This window comes from Podarcis muralis, chromosome 15 (assembly GCF_964188315.1).
Source record: "Podarcis muralis chromosome 15, rPodMur119.hap1.1, whole genome shotgun sequence".
Lineage (NCBI taxonomy): Eukaryota > Metazoa > Chordata > Lepidosauria > Squamata > Lacertidae > Podarcis > Podarcis muralis.
The window spans coordinates 39,566,286-39,590,529 of NC_135669.1; the positions used below are offsets into that span (position 1 = coordinate 39,566,286).

At 44.4% G+C, this 24,244-nt stretch overlaps 1 protein-coding gene across 4 annotated transcripts in view; it reads right to left on the minus strand.

Moving 5' to 3' along the window:
- USP32 (ubiquitin specific peptidase 32) overlaps positions 1-24,244 on the minus strand; it is a 126,317-nt gene that overhangs the window by 31,272 nt on the left and 70,801 nt on the right. For 3 of the 4 annotated variants that reach the window (XM_028708937.2, XM_077919673.1, XM_028708938.2), the window contains exons 6-13: positions 11,362-11,493; positions 10,257-10,364; positions 7,548-7,663; positions 7,070-7,132; positions 5,517-5,600; positions 1,541-1,602; positions 1,275-1,377; positions 169-358 (exon numbers count right to left, since the gene is read on the minus strand). In XM_028708937.2, the coding sequence (XP_028564770.2) occupies positions 169-358; positions 1,275-1,377; positions 1,541-1,602; positions 5,517-5,600; positions 7,070-7,132; positions 7,548-7,663; positions 10,257-10,364; positions 11,362-11,493 (858 nt within the window). The remainder of the gene's footprint in view (positions 1-168; positions 359-1,274; positions 1,378-1,540; positions 1,603-5,516; positions 5,601-7,069; positions 7,133-7,547; positions 7,664-10,256; positions 10,365-11,361; positions 11,494-24,244) is intronic. The other variant, XM_077919674.1, reaches the window with a different exon arrangement.

A 24,244-nucleotide genomic window follows, 5' to 3' on the forward strand; every position in this document is an offset into this window, starting at 1 on the left:
CCCCAGTCTTAAGGCCATGCTGGCTGGGGCTGATGGGAGTTGGAGTCCAGAAACAGCTGGAGGGCTGCAGGCTTCACATCCCTGAATTACTGCTTCAAATACGCTGTTGACGCATCTAAATTCAAACCACTTTTAAAACATTTTTTTTTAAATTAAGTTAATGCTTACTGCTAGCAGTCTCTGAGGCTTCTGATGCGGTAGAAATGCTATCTGAAAACTTTTCTTCTGTGGCACTGAAGTAATTTAAACGGCCTGTTTTGTCTTCTCCCTGCTCTGGCGCATGGGCTGCAGCACCCGGGAGCGAGTTCTTACCTCTGCTTAAGACAGACGAAGGTTCGATCACAACAGGGCTAGCATCCTAAAATTAGAAGAGAGAAATGGAATTGAATTGCAGGGTGAGGCTCTAGCAGATACAAAGCATTTTAATTGGGAGTCCTAAGGCTTAAAGATGTAACTGGAAAACATTTTGCATAACTGACCATTTCACCACCCAACGTATCAATCAAATTCAATTCAGTTTTCTTTTTTGGGGGGACAGGGGTGATTTTCAAGTTGCTAGCCCCTCATAATAATGGAGAATGGCTTAACAAGGTAAAGGCCACATCAACTGAAGGATGTGCCAATGGAAGATCCTAAACTAGGCTGTAGGAAGGCAGAGAAGCATTTACGAAGAAGGCAACCCTGTTGGAATAGACCAAAGGCTCATCTAGTCCAGTACAAACCATCATGACGAGTGTTCATTGACAGCATTATCCTCATAAATTTGTGCAACCCACTTTTAAAGCAGCCCAGATGAGGGGTCATCACTATGCCTTGTGGCAGCGTAGACAATATGAAGCTAGACTGACCAGTGGCCTGATTTAGTGTAAGGGTCTTACTGGAAATGTTGGGGATTGGACCTGCAGTCTAAACATAGAAGGGCATGATCTCTATTTCTTAGCTACATTCACGAGGACCAGAAGCTGAACATCTTAAAAATGGAGACTGCAAACGGAAGCAAAAAGCCGTTGAGAACTGGCAGAATGCTTTCACACAAAGACTGGCAAACAGGGCAGAAAAAGAAGAGTCTGAAATGAGTCTGAAAGCTTATTGGGACTTCAGAGCAAAAATCTGGGAGAACGCACTGGTGGTTTTGGAAAACAAATGGCTCTCTAATGGAGCTGGGGGGGCACTTTACTTGCCATCTCCCCTGCACACATAATGTTTACTAATTAGCTGACTGATTAAATACAATCTCTTCCACTCCCCCACTCCAAAACAAATGATTCACTCACGTAGTTGACATATTCTTTCCACTGCTGCCACCAAGGCATTGCAATAAGAAACCAGTTGTGTCCTTGCTGAAGGCCATATCTACTTTCTCGTTCTAACCAGCCCCTAGGTCAAGAAAAACAAACCAAAACAGATCAGATAATATGCAATAATAAACAACCACATGGTGCTTTCATGTGTTCAAGTAAGGTAGGAGGTGACTATTATCCCCATATTGCAAATGAGGGGACTGAGGCTGAGAGAGAGTGTGGGCAGCGGGGAGGCATACCTGATGATTTGTCCTTCCTCTTCTGGAGTAGCAGGCCTTAGACCTAAGACTATATGGCACACCTGGAGACAAAAAAGAAGAAGAAGACAGGCCAATTTAAAGCAAGAATAGCAAGTCTGGAGCAGTGAAATGATTACCAGAGGTATAGCTAACACCTGCTCCTGAATATGCTTGAATACATATTATGTATTGGCAGAAGGGGAAGACTCATGGATGTTGACCACAGCTTCCAATAGTTCCTTGTTTCTTTGATAGCTTCCCACTCATGAACCTTGTGGTCCTTTCTCTTCTCTTTACTGCTGTAATTTAGCACTGGATCCTGCTCCCCAGTCCATTTCTAGTTTGGGAAACGTCACTGCTGAGTAAGGACTTCCTTTCTCCACGTTGATCATTTTTTCTGGAGTTTGCAGCTAACTCCCACCCCCACCCCCAGTTTGATTTCTTCCCTCTTCACTCCTGAACCGAGAAGGGCCGTGACACTGGGAGGGCATATGTATATGGGGCATATGTGATCCAACTTTTTTACCTGATGCCATCCAATTTTCTTAATATTTTGTACACTTGTTGAACAATCAAAACTATGTTTAAATCTAAAATTTTAATTTTTTATCTCACCCCGTTTGTGAATTATGAGGGTTTGAAATGTCAAAAAATTGACAATTTTGGCCTTGCCAAAAACCTTAAGAGCTCAGCCCAAAAGTGAGGTACGTCAAAATGCCAATCTCTTCAGAACTTCCTGGACTTTAATATATGTCACCTGATGGACTCACTTTAAATTTTTTTAAGTGATTAAAAATAATAATATGATTAACCCCCCCAAAAAATGTATTGATTATTTAACATTTCTAAGAGCTACCTGCAAAATGTCATCTTCGGATCTCAATGGGATCATATTAAAAAAAACAAAAACATTCTGTACATACATGCCAGCCTTATTGGGTTCTATTTAGGATAAATGGGTCTTCTTGGAGTAAAATATAACAGAATAAGCAAGACTTCAAACTGTAATATCAGTTACTTCAAGAATGTCTTTAGAAAGTTATTCAATTAAAATGTAACTGAAAAGCTAGTTTTCTTTTAAAAATGTTTTCCAAAGCCAAGTGATAGCTTGCTGTTGCATGGTTTCTAATTTCCCATCATTTAAATCAAAGGGGTGTAAGTTCAGTTGTGGAGCACAAGGCTCTGGGTGCAGGCTCTATGACCGTCAGTTTAAAAAGCATTTCAGCCGTACACCCTGGAAAGCCACTGGACGTCAGAACAAACAATGCTCAGGCGGATGGACCAAAAGTCTGACAGAGTGAGCAGCCTCCTATTTCCTAAGAGAGCTGCCCTTGATAAGCAGATGGCTTCACTGGTGGCAGAAACATCTGGCTAAAGCATCCAAAGCTGTGAATGACTTGATTCAGAAGTCATGCCAAACCCTGGTTTGCGCTGGTTTCAGAGCTGCTTTTCTTTCCCATCCTCTGACGGTTCATAAATTGACTCCTGCCTCCACACTGCAGCAGTCTCTGAAAGCAGAGCAACGCCAGCAACTATGATTTCTATGATGCGGATGCCAAGCCCAGCTATAGTTAGCACAGTTAGCTACAATTAACACTAGATTTACCAGCTGATTGCAAACCACGGTTTGTGCCGATCCAGGCACCACGACAAAGTACAGTTAAGATTCCTTAGCCATGCTTTAGTGCGATGTCGGAAGTCGGCCAGTGACTTCCCAACAGGGCGGGCAAAAAACGCAGACTTTAATTCACCCACCATGAGAAAGGAGGGCAAGACAATCAAGAAGCATAGTGAGATGCATGGAAGAGTCAGAGCCATTTACCGAGAGCTGCATTTTAAGATACCAACATTGTATTCCACCCCTTTAGCTGGGTGATCATCAGAAGATTTACACTGTCTTCTTTATGCAGTTCTCGAGGCCACCAATTTGAATCCCAGCAGGAAACCTTTTTGGGATTTAAGTTGATACTACAGTGCAAAAATTGCATTCTGCTTTATGAATAAACAACAACAAGAGAGTCATTAGCCGGCAGGAAGCGATATAGATTTCCCTAAGCACAAAACAGCTGGCATTTTTGATGCTGGCCTTTCTTTCAAAATCATTATAAACCACACGGCTGTAGTTGCAGCTGAGTTTGCCGTGATTATTTTACAAGACGTACTGGCGGGGGTGGGGGAGTGACTTCTACTAGGAAGGAAGAATTCTTAAAATTACAGCAAGGGCAGATGGGGAGGGCTGGGTCACCTTTTCCTCCACCTCATCTGTTCCGCTAGGATGAAAATTTGCTTAGGCTGCACAGGGGCAAAACTAAAACTAAAAAATGACCCTCAAAGAGGAGTACAGTGGTACCTCGGGTTACATACGCTTCAGGTTACAGACTAACCCAGAAACATTACCTCGGGTTAAGAACTTTGCTTCAGGATGAGAACAGAAATCGCGTGGTGGCGGCATGGCAGCAGCGGGAGGCCCCATTAGCTAAAGTGGTGCTTCAGGTTAAGAACAGTTTCAGGTTAAGAACGGATCTCCGGAACGAATTAAGTACTTAACCCGAGGTACCACTGTAACAGAAATATTGTAAACACTCTGGACTACAAAAAAAGCCTTGAAAAACTCAAACTGGAAAAAGTTTGCTATGTTTCCATACAAAGATGCTTATGTGCTAAGAGCTTCTGGTGATATTCTGCTTTGCATGCTCCCATCTTCAGAGGTGCATGGGGCAGGGGCTAGGAAGATATACTGGCCCAGTCTGCACAATACTGATCTGGGACCGTGTAAATGTATGGGCTCCAGAGAGAAGCTCGCTCCCATTTTGCTCCTCCCCTGACTCCCCCCCCCCCCCCGCCCCAAGCTAAGCCAAGGTTTGGGTTCAGTGTATCATCTAAGCTGGAATGTAGTTAAGCTTTCTCCTCACTAACCATGTGCTGCGTTGGCCAAGGTTTGCAGGGTGGGGAGGGGAGAACAGCGACTGAGAGCTCCTCTCGGGAAGCACACAAAGTCACATGATGTCAGTAAGCTGTCGCTCGGGCTTGCTAGGCCACGGGGGTGTTTTCTACACTGGTATCTTGACTTTGGAAGACCAGCTCCAGGCCAGTAGGGTGTTATATTTTAGGTGCCAATGAGCAATTGTTTTACAAATGAATAAACATCCAAGCTTTGGGGGCAGCTCTGAAATTGGTAATTCATGCTGGCCTTAATGCTGGCCGCATCTGCTCTTAGGTGGCTTTTAAAACTGAGATTAGGAAAATTAATAAACTACAGACCTATCAATGGCTATTCGTCATAAGAAGCCTCTGTTTTCAGAGACAGTAAACCAACATGTGGCTCGCGGAAGATTCCCCCTCCCTGCACTAGACCTTCCATTCTCATGCTCCATTGTATTCAATTTGCTTTATTGCAATGGATTGTTTTGTTTACGAGAGAGTGGGGAGCTATTTTGTTGTGTGTTGCCTCGAGGACCAATTATTCCTGAAAAGGTAGGATATAAATGTCTTAGAATAATGACTCTTTAATTGAGTGGCGATGGGACGGGGAGCCTGTAACATGTAGTTCTGCATGTGCTGGTGTGACACACATTCACACTTTGATTTGCAACACATTTGCAGACCAGGCAGCCAGGATTTGGAAGATTGAACCCACTTAATACAAAATGCAAGAGCTGTTATATCACTGAACACTTCTGTATTCCTGTGTGAGTCTCACTGAATTTTTCACTTTTTAAAAAATAAAAAAAACCCCAACAGATTGTGCTTGAAGGCATCCCAAGATGCCAGAATGCGTACAAACTAAACTCGGCTTCAGTCAGGCAAGGAGAAGCATCTCCGTGAAGCTCACGCTACAGGAAAAAAAGAGACAGGCAGGAACGCTCAGCACAAGAGCTGACGCAGCAATCGGCATCCCACGACCGCAGAAAAGCAGGCAGGCAAAGCTACTTTTAATTGTTGTACAGTTGGGCTTTGCAGCCTGAGTGGAACTCACCTGGAAAAGGAGATTCAGAAATTCGTTGGCAAGAGCACTCTTCACACTCCAGATTTGGTAGTCTTCCAGAGTAAGGTGGCCGAGCTAAAGTAAAGAAGGAGGCAGCAAAGAGAATCTTTGAGCATTTCTCCAAGCATCTGCCCAATATTTACACACACAGAAATAAATAATGGACATTGTAAAGTCCATTGTAAAGACCCTTCAGCCCTCCAACCTATAAAAGCCCACCAGGGGTCCCGATTTTGTCTACAAAGCAGTTTCCGCCCAAACCCTGCCCATTGATACAGCTGCAAAGGAACCATCAGGAGAGAGACAGTGCACACCTGATTGTTTGTCTGCAAGCTGGGTTTACGCTCAGTGCCTTTTAAATTTGATGCAAAATATAAGCCTTGTTGGAGCTAATTTCACTCAGGAGCTCCCAGAGTTTTTGAGTGCAAGCAACGCTTGCTTTTGGCATTTAATTCAGTACCAAAGGCAAGCCCCGCTTCTGACAGGCAAAGTGGGATAAGAGTCTTCTTTTACAGTCACAGCTTTAGGTTTGACAAGTGGGCTGGAAAGGAAGATATGAAGAATGTGGAGTGCCCTCTTGCTACTTCCTTTGAAGTGTGATCACTAGACATCTCATGATATCAGGTGTCAAAAATGGCCCAGGAGTGGTATTGCTCCCCAGCAAGATCCAGTTCCCCACTCCCTTTTTTAAAAGGGACACAATATGCAGTTTCATATAAAGGAAGGCTACTGGTGACAATACTTTCAAAGGGATCTGAAAACCAAAGCAGCAATTTTTCACATTTACATAGGCCTGAAACGGACTATGGTTTCCTCCAAAGAAACTTGGGAACTACAGATCCTCAAGACCTTATTCCAGCCATCCATATTAAAAATAGTCTTTTCCACAACAACACATAACTCCTGACCCCAAAGGTACACAGGCCCTGCATTGTGCACCTCAAAACTTGCATCCTGAGCAGACACAGTCGGAGCCTCCTCTCAGTCTGAACAGCAACAGAGGTTTAAGCTTGGTGGCAGAACAGCTCCTTTGCAAGCATACAGCTCCAACATACAGCTCCTCTTGTAAAACATTGTTTTAAATGGAACATACTAGTCCATACTTGTATATAACATATACGACTAGCACATCCATTCTTTCATCTGATTTATGCATCTCAAAAAAGCAAGAATTCCCAAGGAGTGGGGGACCCATTAAGACTGCATTCTAAAATTTATTCCAGTCACTGTTAATAACCCCTTGTTATATAACATCCCCTTCATTCTAGGTATCTAATCCACTTGTGCAAAAACAAACTTCTCCTATCCATAACCATCAACTATACTTGGCTACTCCACTTACAGGCCATTTCCATTCTTGCAACCTACCACTGGGTTGAATTAACAGCGCATACACTTATCAACTCACTACGACCCACTGTTACAGCGGCAATTGTCCATGCTTGCCAGGGCTGGTAGAAGTTGTAGTTCAGCAATATCTGGAGGGGCAAAGGTTCTCTACACCTGACAGAATGGAATGGAAAAACAGACTAGCAGGCTCTTACCTTGGTAGTGTCATGTGCCTTCAAAACAGATTCTACTATGTCCGGCAGATTCATATGCAGCTCCTTGGGAGGGAAGAGGAAAAAGAATGACCCTAATGGACAGCTGAAGAACAAGATGTTCCAAGAGTCATTCAGCCTTCCATAGAAAAGCTGAGAAGCAAAAATTAATAATATTCTATCTACCCATTTTATGCAATCTCTGGATGATCTGCCAGTTTACAAACCTAAAAAATCAGTTTCTAGTTGGCACAACAGTAAAGGCATCTCTCTTAAAAACTGATCTGCTTATGTTAAACCACTAAAATACTGGCACTCATCAAGTTTGCTCCTCTCCGTGATCCAGAGAATGAAGGAAAAAGAAGCATTTTAGATGTGCAAGCTGCAGTTCTTTTTTAAAGCCTTCACTTTTTTTTTGCTTTGCATGCATGCAGGCAGGACATTTTAAAAGACAAAGCAACTTTTGAGTGCAAAAACTTACAGGAATGTCATCTGTACGGTTATCTTTCCAGACTTCCAAAAGGGCAACCACCATGTCTTCAAGTTCAATGCGAGACAAAATCCCGTCTCGGTCAATGTCAAAAACCTTGAAGCAAACTAAGGGAAAGAGAAGAGAGCTTGTTCTAACCAACAGCTATGCAGTCAGTTAGAATACAGTTAAGGTTCAGAGGAGGAACAGGGTTCAATGGCACAGCAACAAAGCTCAACTTGATGGAAACTTCATTCCCATTGTGAACAGGAGGGGTACTATGAGGGCAAAGGTTTAAAGGCCCCTCCCCACATTGTCCAGATATAGCTTATCCCCCACGCAATACACTGGGCCAGAATGTGTGGAAGACCAAGGTTTGTAAGCTTTGTGGAAGAGTTTTGCATGCAGAAGATCCCAGGTTAAATCCCCTGCATTTCCAGGGAGCAGTGGGAAGGTCCCCTGCCTGAAAACCTGGAGAGCAGCTGCCGGTCAGTGTTGACAATACTAAGCTGGATGGGCCAATAGTGACACTTGGTTTAAGACTGATACCCATGTTCCTATAAAGTAAAGGAGCAGTGGAAGCAGATGGGGGGGGGGCCTTCAGGCCTGAAGGCCAGATGGAGCCCTCTTGCGCCTTTCAGGACCTGCCTAGGTCACCCCCTTCACTGACCCTACTCTGCACCCTCCTGTAGTGATTCAACTTTGCTGCAATGCATCCCTCAACTGTGGAAATACCTCTTGCTTGTCTGGATGGAGTGACATGGGTCTCTGGCTACACCCACCACTGGGAGGTATCCACCCCACCCCCCCAAAAAAATTTGCCTACATGAGAACATGGGCTTCTGGCTGAAAAGGGTTCCCTGCCCCTAAAGCAGAACAAAGCTAGAAATTCAGGAGAGACACTTTTTAAGAGTGGTTTCTGTGGAGGACTTTGGAAGGAGGAGGAAGAGGAACAATGCTATTTGATGAACAGAGGAGAGACTAGAGAATGGCTTCATTTGCACAACACAGTAAGCCATAAACTATTGCTTACTGTGAACAAGCATCAAGCTAGTGTGCACTGTCCTATCATTCCCCTTAGAACAAAAGGGAGCAAAAAACTGCGAACCTTGTTTTACATAAGCATCCAAACCAGGGTCATGGTTTGCTTCTCGGTAAACAAACATCTGAAACCACAATACTGGGTTCCAGCAACACAATAAGCAACACCAGGAGAGGAGCAAAGTGGAAGCAATTGGGTAGCATGCTGTTCCTCCACATTGAGCCATAGTTTATGGCTTACCATGATGTGCAAACAGAGGCATGTAAGTAGACAGAATATTCAGTTCACTCTCCATTTTTCTAAAAATCATATATTGGTATTTCCAGGACAAAGTAACATCATGCACTATACATACATGGGCGTAGGCTTCCGTGCCACAAAGAGCACAAACTGTTTGTGCTTATGAATATTTTATTGAAGAGAAATTAAAATCCACTGAAAATAAGGTTATTGCCAACCAGCAAACAAGACAGCCTCTTCTAGAGAATTGATTATAATTGGCATAAAATGAGAGAGTAACTCACAATAATATATCGGATTAATAGAGCCAGGAGACAAACAGGAATTAGCATTTAAAAGCCCTCATTTTTAAGGCTGTTACATGAGATTAAAAAGAAGAAATCTTTAGCAAGGAAGCTTGGCACTGTTTCACACATTATTAGGGTGAGCAAAGCTAGGTTTGACCACTCAACGGGGAACTACAGCCGCTATTAACTTTTCAAAGACTGCATCATCCATACTTCTAGCTGTTATTTCACTCATTTAAGCCCTGCATCTCCTGTGCTTGAGTCAGCTTACAAGATCAATCACAGAAACAGCAACCACTGCATTAAAGCCCAGGAACAAATCAGACTCAGCAGACAGCAAACGCTTCACAAAAGGTGGATCTTGCACCCTCTTGTGAAATGCTGTTAAGAGATGGGCTCTGGCAAACCTCTGAGAGGTCACTCCCAAGCTTCAGGGCCAGTGCTGTGAAGGCCAGACCACACACAATGAGAGTTCAAATAGAGGCCTTAGAACAGTGGCTCCCCATTGGCTAAGTATCACAGGCCCCTTGGTCTTCAAAAATCAAGCCATGGACCTCCTACTTTTGAAAATGTTGCTATCCTTGTGATAGTTTTTGTTATGTGAATGGTGCCACCATATTCTCCAACATGCCCCAGTGCAAAACCGGGACATGCCTCTTCAAGACTGCGCTCCCGCATGAGTCACATGACCCGTGAGAGAGCGCACCGCCCAAAATAGTGTGCTTTGGGGGTGCCAAGATCTCACGCGAGACACATGTCCAGCTGTGATCTCATGCATTTTTGGGCATTGGTTTCTCATGCGAGAACATGGCCCCCAAAGGATGTCTCAGACAGTTGATGAATATGTGCCACAGATCCCCTTGGGTGGGTTAGGTAGACCACCATTGGGAACTACTGCCCTAGAAGATCTTAATTGTTGACAGGGAATACCAGCAAAAGGCAGTCATGTAAGGACTAAGAGCCCAGCATTCCAGGGCTCACCGCAATCCAGCATCCTGTTCTCACAACACCCAAATTGATGCCTATGGGAAGCCTGTAACCAGGACCAGAGTCTCTGGAATATGTAGGTCCCAGGGTTATGAAGTACTATGAAGGTTGAACAAGTTAGAGGGCACACTTAAAAATGCAGGAAGTTCTATTTTGCATACTCACATTTCTGCCTTTCAGCCAGCGGTCCCCTGCAGCAGGCTGAGAGTCCGCAGGAGATTTCTTTGAAGTCAATGTGATTGTCACGATTTTCATCAAAGGCATTAAAAAGACCTGCCAAGTGGACAGAAGCAAAAGCAAAAGGTCAGGTTCCAACCAGCATAGAGATTAGCCTATCCCAGATAATCATATCTTGGTTTAAGAAGCCAAGATATGCACAAGCCTATTGCCCAAGCGTGCAGCTCCTTCGCAGTGTGTCTTAACAAGCCAGGAAGTCTCTCAATCAGTTTCCTGTTTCAGCTGAACTAGGAAACTTCAGTTGCCAGGCTTGAAGTTGGTTTGAGATCCTGTCTTGTCCAGAATCTGCTGGCCACAGTTTCTTGATATGTCTGAAACAGTAAACTATGGCTAAATAAGAGACTTCTTTGGATTATCAAGGCATGTTGTGAAGGGAGGAGCAAAGAGGCTGCATGTGTGAACAACAAGCTTGTGCATCTCTTACTTTAATAAGCCAAAACAGAATTATCTGCTTGTTCCATTCCTACCTCCAACATTTCAACCAAGTGTCAAATTATTCAGAGTTGCCAGGTTGCAGCTCTGACATCCCAACTTCAAAACACAGTAACAGAAAACTAGGGCAAATGAACTGCAGTGTCTTTTAAGAGCTGCCACCTGCTGAGCATCTACCTTTCCATCCCATCCCTTTCCCTAATATATACCCTCACCATTTGTATGGGGCAAACTGCTCCCATCTCTTGGAGAGCAGGAAAACGACAACTCAGGAGTGGGGATAAACAAATGTGTGGACAAGAATGGTCTCAGAGAAGGAGGGGAGTCTACAGCACCCCCCTTTGAGATCCACTTAAACCAATGTTTTAATGAATGGTGCCCATTCCACCCTCAGCAAGCTTACTCCTCCTTCAGCAGAGGTTCTTTATGCTGCAGTGTGACACATTTAAAATACTGTCTTAATATACTTTCAAGTCCTTTTAGATTGGCTAACCTGTTAAATGCCCACCCAGAGCTTTTAAGATGGGGCAGGTTGTAAGACTGGCACTGTAGACTCCTAAAAATAAAATAAACATATAGATAACCCATGAATGTTCCATACCTTCACCCAGAGATGGATGAATGGGAGGGGAAACCAAAGGGCCAAATGTTTCCAGATCAAAACGTCCTGTCCTTGATTGAGCTTTCAGAAGCCAATACCGTTTTTCAAGATCAATGATATCGGATTCTTCCACTGTGTAAAAAAAAAGATGATCAAAGTCAGTCAATTGAAGATGCGGTTTTAAAGCAGAGTGTTTCATGTCAAGGAAGGAAAGGCAGACACTTTACGCAGTTTGCAAGATAAATGGAGCCAATCCAGATGTCCAGGAGACTTTAATTCTGGGGTGGGGGTGGGGGGGGATGGTTGTGCTTGCAAAGCTGGCACGTCACACCTGACACTTAGTGTGGTGTGAGCTTTTGCAGGCAACAGGCAACATCAGCGGCATTGTGGACTGGAAACGTGGCAGATACGGGACCCAGCAGTCCCAAGGGTCCAGTGTGAAGACAAACCACATCCGAGTGAGTGAGGATGAAAAGATTGCACTCACTATGTAATGTGCACACTGCCGGGGGGGGGGGGGTAAGGGAGTGCTAAAAACTGAATACAATATTCAAGCTTTCAAAATCTCTGCTGGAGGATCTAATACAAAAAGAAATGCAAGACTCCGTGTGGATGCCACAAAAATGGTATACAAATTAATTAAATAAGAATAACAATAAGAGTTTTCCTGGAATAATATTGCCCAAGTAGAACGAACTCAAACTGCTCTGCCAAAACTGAGATAGGAATTCTTTACGCACACCTCAATAAACGCTGGCAGCAGACATCCAAAAACATCACAGAATTCAACCCTCCTGCCTCTGTCCTCTATGGGAGAAGTTAGGATGTGGTGGACAAACAACTACTGGAAAAATGGCATGTGGGAGTCATCAAAGAGCTTATGTGGCACCTACTCTCCTGCCCCCAGGATTGCCCCTTTCCTATTAAACTCCTATATCACGGATAGGGTAACCTATGGTCTTCCAGGTTGCTGCTGAACTACAGCTCCAATCATCCCTGACTATTGGCCATGATATCTGAGGCTGATGGGGAGCTGGAGTCCAATAAAATGTGGATGACCACTGGTTCCCTATCCCTGCCCTATATGAAAAGGTGAGTGTTTCTCCATCTACTAAAACATTTCTGCCCCATTTCCCTTCTAGAGCAGAATACTGGGTGAATCGCTAATGCCAACCCTAAAACAGCTAACTCAGGGGGGATAGCAACCTTTTTTCCTGCAGAGGGCCACGTACTGATGGTGGGCATGGCACCCGCTTTTCTCTCCCATCCACTCCATCCCTTAATTTTGCCTGAGGACCAGAGCTTGCCCATCCCCAACTCTCTGTGTGTATACTTACAAGGTTCTTTAAAAGGGGGTAGGGCAAAGAGCCATTCTAAGGTTGGAGCTAATCTATTTGGTGGAGCATTGAATTGCCATTGTATAGTTCCTTTTCAGGCCAACCAGAAGATGATTCACAAAACAGAGATTGCAATCCGAGCATCTCATCAATGGAGTTCCGTTGGGATTGCACCAACCAAGTAGACGTACAGTGGTGCCCCGCAAGACGAACGCCTCGCAAGACGGAAAACCCGCTAGACGAAAGGGTTTTCCGTTTTGGAGGCGCTTTGCAAAACGAATTTCCCTATGGGCTTCCTTCGCAAGATGAAAGCCCATAGGGAAATCTCTGGGACAGCGGGGAAGCGCAGCGCGTCTTCCCCACTGTCCTCGGACCTCCTCCGAAGCCGGGCGGCGGGGCGGGAACACCTCCCGCCGCCGCCCGGCTTCGGAAGGCTCCTCCGAAGCCGGGCGGCGGGGCGGGAACACCTTCTGAAGGCTGGCGGGGGGCAAAAGTCTTTGTTCCCCCCTGCCTGCCTTCCCGGGAGAAACGCAGCGCGTTTCTCCGCTGTCCCGGAAGGCTTTTGAAGGCAGGCGGGGGGGAGCAAAGACATTCGCCCCCCGCCCGCCTTCAGAAGAGGTCCTGGACCTCTTCTGAAGGCTGGCGGGGGGCAAAAGTCTTTGTCCCCCCTGCCTGCCTTCCCAGGGGCTTTTAAATCGCCCCGGACAGCGGAGAAGTCCTCCGCTGTCCCGGGGCGATTTTAAAATGCTGCCCGCCAGCATTTTAAGATCGCCCCGGACAGCGGAGAAGTCCTCCGCTGTCCCGGGGTTTTTTAAAATGCTGGGGGTGGGAAGAAAAGCCCTTGTTCCCCCCCCCCCAGCCTTCAGAAGAGGTCGGGGGACAGACTGTCCCCGGACCTGGTCTGAAGGCGGTTTCCATAGGAACGCATTAATTGATTTTCAATGCATTCCTATGGGAAACCGTGCATCGCAAGACGAAAAACTCGCAAGACGAAGAGACTTGCGGAACAAATTAATTTCTTCTTGCGAGGCACCACTGTACAGAGTTTCTCTCGTAGACTTATTTCAGAAATACTTGGACTGCTTGGCTTTGAGATACTGAGTTGCGCGAGTCATTATTATTTTGGCACTGTATAAAATATTTAAGATTTTATGTGGTAGAAGGTGTTGAAATGCTGTACATTATTGTTAATGAGTTTTTGTAAACTACATTCAGAGTTGTTTAGTTAAGAAGCTGTAGTGCAGCAATATCCAGCGGGCCACAGATTTCCTATCCTCTGGGATACAACAATATAAAATACAAGGAAAGTAAGCTAGAGGACAAGATCAGGACATCTTCAAAGATTTTTCAGCGCCATATTTTTCACTGTCAAACATTTGAGAAAGTTACAGCAGCACCTAAGACTGGTGTACACGAAGCGCTTTGAATATCTAGTAACAAAGCTGTCTATATTAAGCATTGCCATGGGTGATCTCATTCCCAGATGGTCCTGAGCCCTTAAACCCATGCCAGCTTTATAATAGGATTAAACTTCAGCTCTTTGGACCAGTTACCACAAAGGAACAAAAAACAAAAGAAAAACCTACACACGCTTGCAATGGACCACACAGAGAAGCAAGCCGCAAGGCCATTGTATGCTGTGAGTTTCCTCTTTCTCCAGTGGACTAGAAACCCAGAAAGGGCAAGCAGGATTGCAGACAAACATAAGCTTTCCTCACCCAACAAGGCCATCATAGATTTGGTAAAATTCAAATGGTCAAGAGCCTTGCACAAAATCTGTTCATCTCTATGGTCAGTTTCTAGGGATGAAAGGGATCCACCTAACTTGCGTCTCACATTCTAGGAGGACAGTGAAATAGGAAAACGAACAAATAGGGGAGAAGCTGCACCTGATCTACCAGGCTCCACTCCCTTGTTGGTCTCCAGGCCAATACAGCAACAGTTGCTGCTGTCTCCTGCTCTCCATTTGTGGTACCCTGCTCTTCAGATGATGAGCCAGGGTGGTGTAGCAGTCTTAACCCAACCCTCCCAATTAGGTTGGACTCCAACTCCCATCAGCTCCAGCGGGCATGGCCCATGATCAGTCTAACATCTTCAGGTCAGGAAAGGCTGGACTGGAAGAACACAGGACTAGCAAGACCCAGGGTTCAAATCCCTGCTCATCTGCGGAGATCACTGGATGGCCTGGAGTCATTCACTACCCCTCAACCTAACCTACTTCACAGGGTTGTTATGAAGACAAAGTGGGGGGGAGAACCAAATTCCTTAGAAGAAATATGCCGCGCACCCCCCCATAAAATAGAGCCTCCCAGCTCCCACTTGGGTGCTTTCCCTTTTTGCAGCCAAGGAGATCTTCCCTTCCAGCATCCATCTGCCTCTTTCATGTGGGTGCTACCCTAATGGTGTCCCAGAAGGGAAAACACCAAAGGGGTAAACTGGTGACTCCCAGTGGTATTAGCCCATCACTGTGCAGCCTGCTAGACTTGGGCGCCTCTCTGGGCAAAGTCTCTAGCAGGTTTTGTTCTATTTCACTGGCTTCTCAAGTTTAAGAGCTGGCATACCATTTAAAAAAAACAACACACAATTGTTCTGACAGCTGACATTTAGAAAGTAATAAGCACCTTTACTTCACTCTCATTGATCAAACACAACAAAATTCAACAGTCTATAAAAAGAGCAGGGCAGGTCTAGGCTGAGTTGGGAGGAAGAGTGTTTTTTTAAAAAATGAAATACTGTAATAGAACAGGAAAACAGTAATTATAAAAATGGCCACAGCAACTAGCTTAAGTATCCTAAAACATTTCAAGATCTAAAAACGTAAAGACAGACTGTGTTCTTTAGTGGGTTGTATTTTGCTCAGTGTTGCATGAAATGGTTTCCTCAGTGTTATCTTAATTCCTTATGCCAATATAATCTCTCTCTCTCTCTCTCGTTTTGGGGGGTGGGTAGTATTTTATCTGCATTTCTGTCAAGCAGAGGTTGTTGGAAAATCAAGGTGAAAGAAATGAAGTGTGTTTTCTAAGCAGTCATCTTTAGAAAAATGGCTAACAAGGATTAGAATGCAGAACTGCTACGTTCACGGAATGGCAGACAAATAGGTCCACTGTATTATTGACCGGACTCAAATCGCCTAGAAAGAGATTAGCTGTTTTCTGCAAGGCAAAAACTGCAACTAAGTGGGAAAAGAAAATTTACCGTGTGGCTCAAAATCATACATCAATTATTTTCTTATTCAAGCTATTGATTATGTATTTAGCAAAACAGTCAATTGCAACAGCAGAATTGGTGACTAGGCTAAATTCACAGATTGTGCATCAGTCCAGGCTTTCAAATAATGCACTCAACCCTGTGTATGGCGTGCCCACTGCACACTTAGTAAAAATCTCTGCCCTAGCTGTCATCAGGTCTAGAAACTTGAGTCTTTAAAAAAAAATGAAGTCAAAGCAGAAGAAAACTGAATTCCTGCCCCTAAATATGGCATATTAACAACCCAGTAAGTACTGTGCACTTTCATATAACCTCCTACCAATTACGTATTATTAATGTCTCAACAGTCCTCAAAACAATGGTATAACACTGCTTACAAAAGCGTGTCCATCATTCACAGAGCTACCCTCTCCAGATTAGCCTTCTTCCATCATCTATTAAAAGAGCTGTGGCATTCCTCACTGATGAACATGTAACTCTGAGATGCCCTGCCTTATTTCAAAAAATAAGCCACAGCTGTTGTGCATATTTATTTATTATGCTTATCTGTATGCAGGAGAGACCTTTTTGGTGTTTCGGTCACTCTCGGAGGTTGGGAGACAGAGGCACCTGAGAGGGCCTTTTCTGTGGCAGCCCCCAAACTTTGGAACTCCGCTACTTCCTGATGTACACCTGGCCCTAACATTGGGTAACAATCAGGAAACACGCAAAGGAATATCTTTTTACACAGGCTTTAAGGAATGCCCTACTTTATATTTTATACTTTCTGTAGATCAGCTGATGGTAGTTTTGTTTGTTATCATTTAGCTTTTATTGCTTTTATCCTGCTGTAACCTGTCCAGGGACCTTCGGTGAAGGGTGGATAATAAATACACCAAATAAATAAAGAGCACTGCTTCCCACAGGAAAATATCAAAACAGTGGACAGCATTGAAATACAATAAGCATACGATACAAAATTCAGAATACTCAAGCTACACTGAGCAATGATCACACATCAGAAAGAGGCAGTATGAACAAAGGAGGCTTCCATGACACAGCTGCCGCTCTAACCTACCTCCCAGCCGCCAGGGCCTCTCCAAATGCCAATGGACTACAACTCCCATCAGCCCCAGGCAGCATGGGCAATGGTTGGAGATGATAGGAGCTGTAGCCCAGCTACATGCAGAAGGCGACAGGTTCCCCATCTCTACTTCAAGCAGCTGCCTAGATCTTATCTCCTCACAAACAGCTGATTTGGTGCTCCCCTGCATATGAGAATCTGCACCACATATTCTATGCATCCTGCAAGTCAAAGTGGATGGGAGGCCTTTTGGGTGTGCACACCTTGGTTTTTAATTGTAGTTTTGTATTATCTTTGGTGGCTTCCTTGTGCACCTTCTACCCTACCTTGTGAGAAGTTGCCTCCTAAAAAACAGGATATAAATTCAATTTAAACATATACCCAGCAAAAGGAGGTTGCAAAATTCTTGGCTGTGTCCAGGCATTCACCTGAGCAGGTAATGTTTAAAAGCAGGGGCGCACGTGTAAGCTCTGACTCCAGGCTGCATGAACATCAGCCCTGACCGTGATGCACTGAGTGGGTAAATATTCACTTGAATGCAACTAGAAGCATCCATGCAGTTGGAGATCCTGATAAAGCCTTCTTGGAATGCTAAAGATAAGTCATCATTTTCCTTTGCAGAAGCAATATACAGTAACACCCAAACAAGGGTGGGGGGTGGGGGAGAAGCAATCTGAAGGACTGTCATCCATCAGCTGTTGATCTGCTCAGCAAAAGAAGCAAAACGGATTTGAACTTGTCTTTTCCATTCCAGGATGTGGTTTCTATGTAGGATTTGTGTAAAAAAAAATCAGATTAGAGATGTTATTAAACAAGACCAAGTCTGCTTAATATTTTATACTTTCCTCCCTTGAAAATCAGTTTATGGCAGCATTAAGGGATGAAGTCCCCAGCTCCAACAAGCCTCTGGTTAAGTCAACAACCTGTACCTCAGTTGGAGCATCTAAAAATTCTAAATTGAATGTCGTAAAAAAAAAAGGACACTTAAACATCTCTGCCGATCTGAACTTTTATCTATGCGTATCTGAGCAGACTACAGTCAATGAAGGTGTATGTAACGAAAGCCAAAATGAAAAACACAGCATCTTGAAGCCTCCCAAGTCATTTCTTTCAACACCATTAACTCCTACAACCTCTGCTCCCTTGTCCCAGTCTAGAGCTCTTAGGAACACAGTGGTAGACATCGCCTTTGTATGCAGAAGTTCCCTGGTTCAATTCCCAGCATCTCCAAGTAGAGATGAATCCTGAGGAGTCGTGGCACAAGAAGGTAATTTCCTATTTTCTACAATATGGTAGACTCCCTTCTGCCCCCAACTTACAAGCATTCTGACTATGAAGCACCCTTCCACACACCCCACACACTATTTTGGTTCTCAGACCCCAAAGAGTCTCCCGCAGCCGTCCAATCCCCACTCAGATGTTTTTACCCACCTAATGGGACAATTCTCCTTGGTTCACAACAGGCGCAGCATACCATATTCCCATCATTTCAGCCGCCCCCTTGCCTACATCAACAACTCTCGCGGTGAGAGTTCCCGGCCAACTCCAGCCTGATACCCAGAGGAACCGCTCCATGTCGCCAAACAAGCCGCCTTTCGGCCCAGAGGCAATCCTGGGGACGCATTTCGAAGAAACCCTGCCATTTGCCACTTTCCAGCAGACAACCCGTTAACCGATCCGAGGCAACAAGATCTAGTTAAGGTGACAGGCAATGACCCAGCAGCTAAGAGGATCAGAAGGTGGAGAGATGGGAGATTATGTCACACTAGGAGGGTTTTGCCTTGGGGCCAGAAGCCTGCCCAGGCACTTTCATCTCTCCCTTCCCTTATGTTATCAAGCAAAAACACATACATGAAGGTGCCTGCTGCTTGTTTAGAGTCGCCTATGGTCTTTAAGAGAAAAGGTATCCCAATATATTGTAAGTTATGCCCCCCCCAAAAAAAGCTTATTAGTCTACTTACGTCTATATCAGTAATATTTGGTGCACCAAAGAGCTAAGAAGAAAAAGGACTCTCTTCCAGTATATGAGCTTCTTTGCCTGATCGCCTGAAAAAGATTGTTACTCATCACAGGTGACCAGGCAAATGGCTGTTAATAATAGACTTGTAATCCTACAGTGCATTTTAGAGGTCTTTAGGAAAAGCATACCTGCTCCTGCTTGCCCTCTCCTTCAAGGATGCTTCTATTTATTTATTTATTTATTTATTTACTTTCTCACCTCTCTGCTGACGGATGGGATGGGATTAGTTACTTTGTGTTTTATTAGCATGTGTTAATTTCTGGCAGTATTAAGATGTACTTCAGTGATCTATTGCAAAAGCTGCCTGGAGAGAAATCGCTCGATAGCAGCCTACAAAATCTTTCCAATAAATAAATAATTTGAGAATTCTGGTGGCAAGTCAAAACGCCTTTGGATCATGTGCAGTGATCAATCGCTGTGCTTGGTGCTCCTGCTGCCTCTGGTGGCTACTTTATGTTATTACTTTCTTTGTGGCTGTATTCAGGAAACTACATGTGAGCCAATGCACACGGTTTCTCTCCAAACAAACCACAGGTGGCAGCCAAGTTTTGCTCTTGATGTACTGATTGTGGTTTGAAGAGAAACCATCCATGAGCATTGGATTGTGAGGCTCATCGCTTATTGCTCTCAAATCCATGTAGGGTGGGGGCAAAACAGGATTCGTTCGGCAGCCTGCTTTAGCATACTGCTCATTTACAGTAAGTCATGGCTTACAATGATGTGTGAACAAAGGGACATAAGACGCTGGCTTATACTGGTCCATCTAGCTCAGTGTTGTCTACACTGACTGGCAGCAGCTCTCCAGGGTTTCATGCAAGAGGCCTTTCCCAGCCTTACCAGGATATGCCAAGGACTGAAGCTGGGACCTTTTGCATTGTGCTCTGCAGCTGAACTATAAAGAGTTTAGTGCTATGTCTGGTGTTACCTAAAACCTTCATGGATAAAGCAACAGCTGAACTATGCAATTCCCAGCATTACCGTCAACTAAGCATGCCTGGTGACAAGATGGAAATGGCAGACAAGCTGACTATTCCAAACTATACTGAAAGAGGCCTAAAGCCTGTATGGAAGTGTGGACCAGGACTGAGGAGACCAGGGCTTAAAGCCCCATTCAACCACCAAGGTCACTAGGTGACCTTGTGCCACTCAATCTCAATGATAAAATGATGGAAGAAAAAGAGAGAAGAAACCCTATTCCTGCCTTCCTCAACTTGGTGAATTTGCTGGGGCTGATGGGAGTTGGAATTCCAAAGCATCTGGAGAAGGCTACTCTAAACTCTGGACTCCGCTACATTGGCAAAGAAAAGGCACTTTCTATGCATTGTATCTAAAAGGACGCGGGTAGCGCTGTGGGTTAAACCACAGAGCCTAGGACTTGCCGATCAGAAGGTTGGCGGTTCGAATCCCCACGACGGGGTGAGCTCCTGTTGCTCGGTCCCTGCTCCTGCCAACCTAGCAGTTCGAAAGCACAAAGTGCAAGTAGATAAATAGGCACCGCTCCGGTGGGAAGGTAAACGGCGTTTCCATGCACTGCTCTGGTTTGCCAGAAACGGCTTAGTCATGCTGGCCACATGACCTGGAAGCTGTACACCAGCTCCCACGGCCAAAAAAGCAAGATGAGCACCGCAACCCCAGAGTCGGCCACGACTGGACCTAATGGTCAGGGGTCCCTTTACCCTTTACCTTTTATGCATTGTATATGCATTACAACACTATGACACCAGATGGCGCTGTGGAGTTCCATTTTTGCCAACCCAGTTTTTCATACAAAGTTTACAACACATTTAACTGAAACGATTCTCTGATGTGCTTAGATCCAGACTCTGCGAAGAAAAGGGTGAGAGAGAAATACGGTAAGAAATGAAGTAAGACATTGCCCACTGCTGTTGAAGAAAGATACCGTCATTTTAAAAAATGCTCCAGACGAATGCTTCAAGGCAAAAGGGATTACAGCTAACAAGTTTCTTTCCAGCCAGGCACCACCAGCCAAGCAAAATTGAGTTTTCTGTGAACCGTAACAGGATGCCTGAAATTATTTAAGGATACCCTAGTGAGTTCCACTGTGGTCTTTGATGCTGAACCACCGACCGACACCCCGCTCCCTGAATGCACAAATGAATTCCCAGTTCCAAAAATTTACATCTATCCCAACCTACCAGTTTTGAACAGCCAAGGTACACATCCATGGCAGGTATCTCCAGAGGCTAAGCTTAGCTGTGTTATTTAAGCGCCGCGGCATGAGACACCACACAGGCATTTTGCAGTGATTAATGACTCAGAATGGCTTGAAGGAGGCTACGGTTGCCCTCCCAGAGAGCATTTGACGGAAACAAACTCTTTATTTCTCCCAGTTTAAGCCCAACAGTGAGACGTCTTGCTCTGCTGTTTTTGTTTTAGTTGAGATTTACAGCCCTTCTCGACCCGCTGGCTCGGAGCAGGTAACGGCATCATATAATACTAAGAGAGATGGTCTGCTGTCAAAAGCCTTGTGGGATAATTCAGACAAAGAAAGTGGTAAGACAATTGGTTGGGGTGGGGGATGAACAGAAGGATGAACAAGGACAATGTGAAGCAAATCTACCCTCTCCCCAACACAGTCCTCCAGATCTTCGGGTCAATAATTTCAGGGCTTGGACTTCATAGTCTGCAGGGCACACCTACCCCGGGGAGCTTCTGGCGAATGTGCCCGTTCAGGGTCAAAATAAAGTCCAGAAGTCTCTCCTCTGCCCAGAAAAGCACAACCGCTTTTGACTGATTGGGCAAAGGGTAAGGTGGAATGCTAGCAAAGAACATGAGCCAAGCTATTCTGCAGCTGCAAGAAAGATGCATGGGCAGGAGAAAAATCTTGCCCACACTATCAAAATTATGCAATACATATTGCAACTTTCCTCTGAATTACACAACTTAAAACTTGGCTCTTTGATTATATAATTGGACCAATGAAATCTGTACTAATCTTGGCATGAACTTGTATTGCAGTGTTTTATTTTGTCTTTTTAAAATTTGTTCTTATTGCAATGAAATAAAAACTTTTTTTAAAAAACCCCACTTTGGAGCGAAATATTGCGGGGGGGGGGGATCTTCACTCAGCTGTAAGTCTCACTCATAACACTGGGAGAGTCATCTCCCCTGCTGCACAAATAATATCTCTTCCAAGCAGCAGGCGATACATAAGATCCCTCTTGGTCTATGACCCTGGGCAGCCACTGCCAGTCAGAGCAGACAACATTGAGCTATAGGGACCAGTGACCTGTGCAGAGGTGGAGAGGCTGCTGGGCCCCACAGGGAGCACATAACAACGTAGCCTCTTATGAAGAAGATGGAGCCCCTGGCTCTGCAGGCAGAAGCTCCTAGATTCAATCTGCGGTATCCCCAGTAAAAAAGGATCAGATAGCAGGCCATAAGGGGGCGACGAACCCCCTCTGCCTAACACCCCAGAGAGCTGCTGTCAGTCAGAGTAGACAGTGTTGTGCCCGATGGACAAATAGTGCCATGTTCCCACCATGGGATAACCCCACAAATTCCTCCCAGAGTCATAGTGACTTCTGGATCAAATCCTCACAGCAAACCATACAAAATGAAGCTCTCTTTTACTGAGGCAAATCACTGAGTCCTTTGAGCTTGACGCTCTCTACTCCGATCACCATCAGCTCTCCAGCGTGTCATGCAGAAGGTCTCTCTCAGCACAGCCGTTTGAGATATCTTCATCAGAAATGCCAGGAATTGAGCCAAGGGTTTTTAGAAGCACGCACCAGCCATGTGCTCCCCCGTCCGAGAAGTGATCAGACAGCTTCTTTAGAAGCCGAACTTACAACACAGTGAGGAATACATGAATCAGAGCTTGGCTTAAATATTTATTGGTTTGTTGTTCAGAAATTCATTACAATGTGTATGTGTTTCATCTTCTCTCTCTCTCTCTCTCTCTCTCTCTCTCTCTCTCACACACACACACACACACACACACACGTGTTTTAGAGTTGCAACTTTCAATCTCTTTGAATCAAATAAAAGTATCCTCAAATTAATCAGCCAGCAAGTCTTTTAATTAAGTTTATTTTTTTAAAATACAAGTACTTATAAAAACTGCAGGGGGGAAATGCTACCTTAGAAACATGAGTCTCACCTGTTTTAGACATAAGGGAAAGATGTCTTCTGAAGTGACATCAACCTAAAACCAAACGAAGTGTGCTTTTCTCTTTAGACTTTTCTCTCTCCTAGGGTGCAATTTCGTGCAGACCTCAGTTGTAATGCTGCAAGCGATTACATGGGTGTAAGTCCCACTGGACTCAGTAGGAGCCTTTTGACTCAGAATGCAGCCTCTTGGATCCTTGCTTTAACACTGACAAACCTGGGATCTTCACTTCCTGTTATGTCCAAACCAGGAAACTATGGTTTGAGTGGCTGTTATTTTATTTGTTTTGTTTTCTGTTCTGTTGGTATTAGATTTTTAAATGTTTTATTTACATGTGATTTTAGTGATGGTATTTTGATGATGCCGTACTGTCACCATATCTTTATTCATTACCTTTTAATTTTGAACCGCTTTAGGAAGCCCTTTGGTTTTGAACAGCAGCATATGTTGAAATATAATATGGTGAATAGCTTAAGAAGAAGACAAGGCAGGAAGCCATGGCTTGAAGCTGGCTTCATATCCTGGCTTGTTCCAAAGCCATTGTTTTCCGGTTCAGATAATAACCAAACTCTGGTTAATAGAAGACAATCTGTTTAGTACACACCCGGAAGGCTTGTTCATATCTCAGTGTATTAAGCCAAGATATGATTGCCTGAACCAGTCTGTACACACAGAGACACACAATATCATTATAGGCTAGGCACTGCGGTTGATTTATTTTTGACCATGTTTTACTGTAAGCCACTCTGATCTTATTAGGGAGGAACAGTAAGACAGAAAAAATTAAAATGAATGTAGATTTGTCCCTACCTGGAGGCTTATCATCTAGAATTAAATTAATGTGCATCACATCAGTTGTGAAAAACGAAAAGGTTCATGGTATTAACCTTCCATTTTTTATTTTAAAAAAACATTTCTAGTCTTTCTAATCTATACTCTGAATGCATATGAACAGATAAGCTCAGAGGGGTGGCTGAATAAATTTTCCTGCTGCTGGAAGGAAAGACTTCAGTATTCTGAATCCCTTCCCTACTAATGATTAAACAAAATCAATCAGTACAAGACACTTGACACAAATCTGATTTGCACAGTATATTACCAGTTGCAGAAATCACCTTTCATTG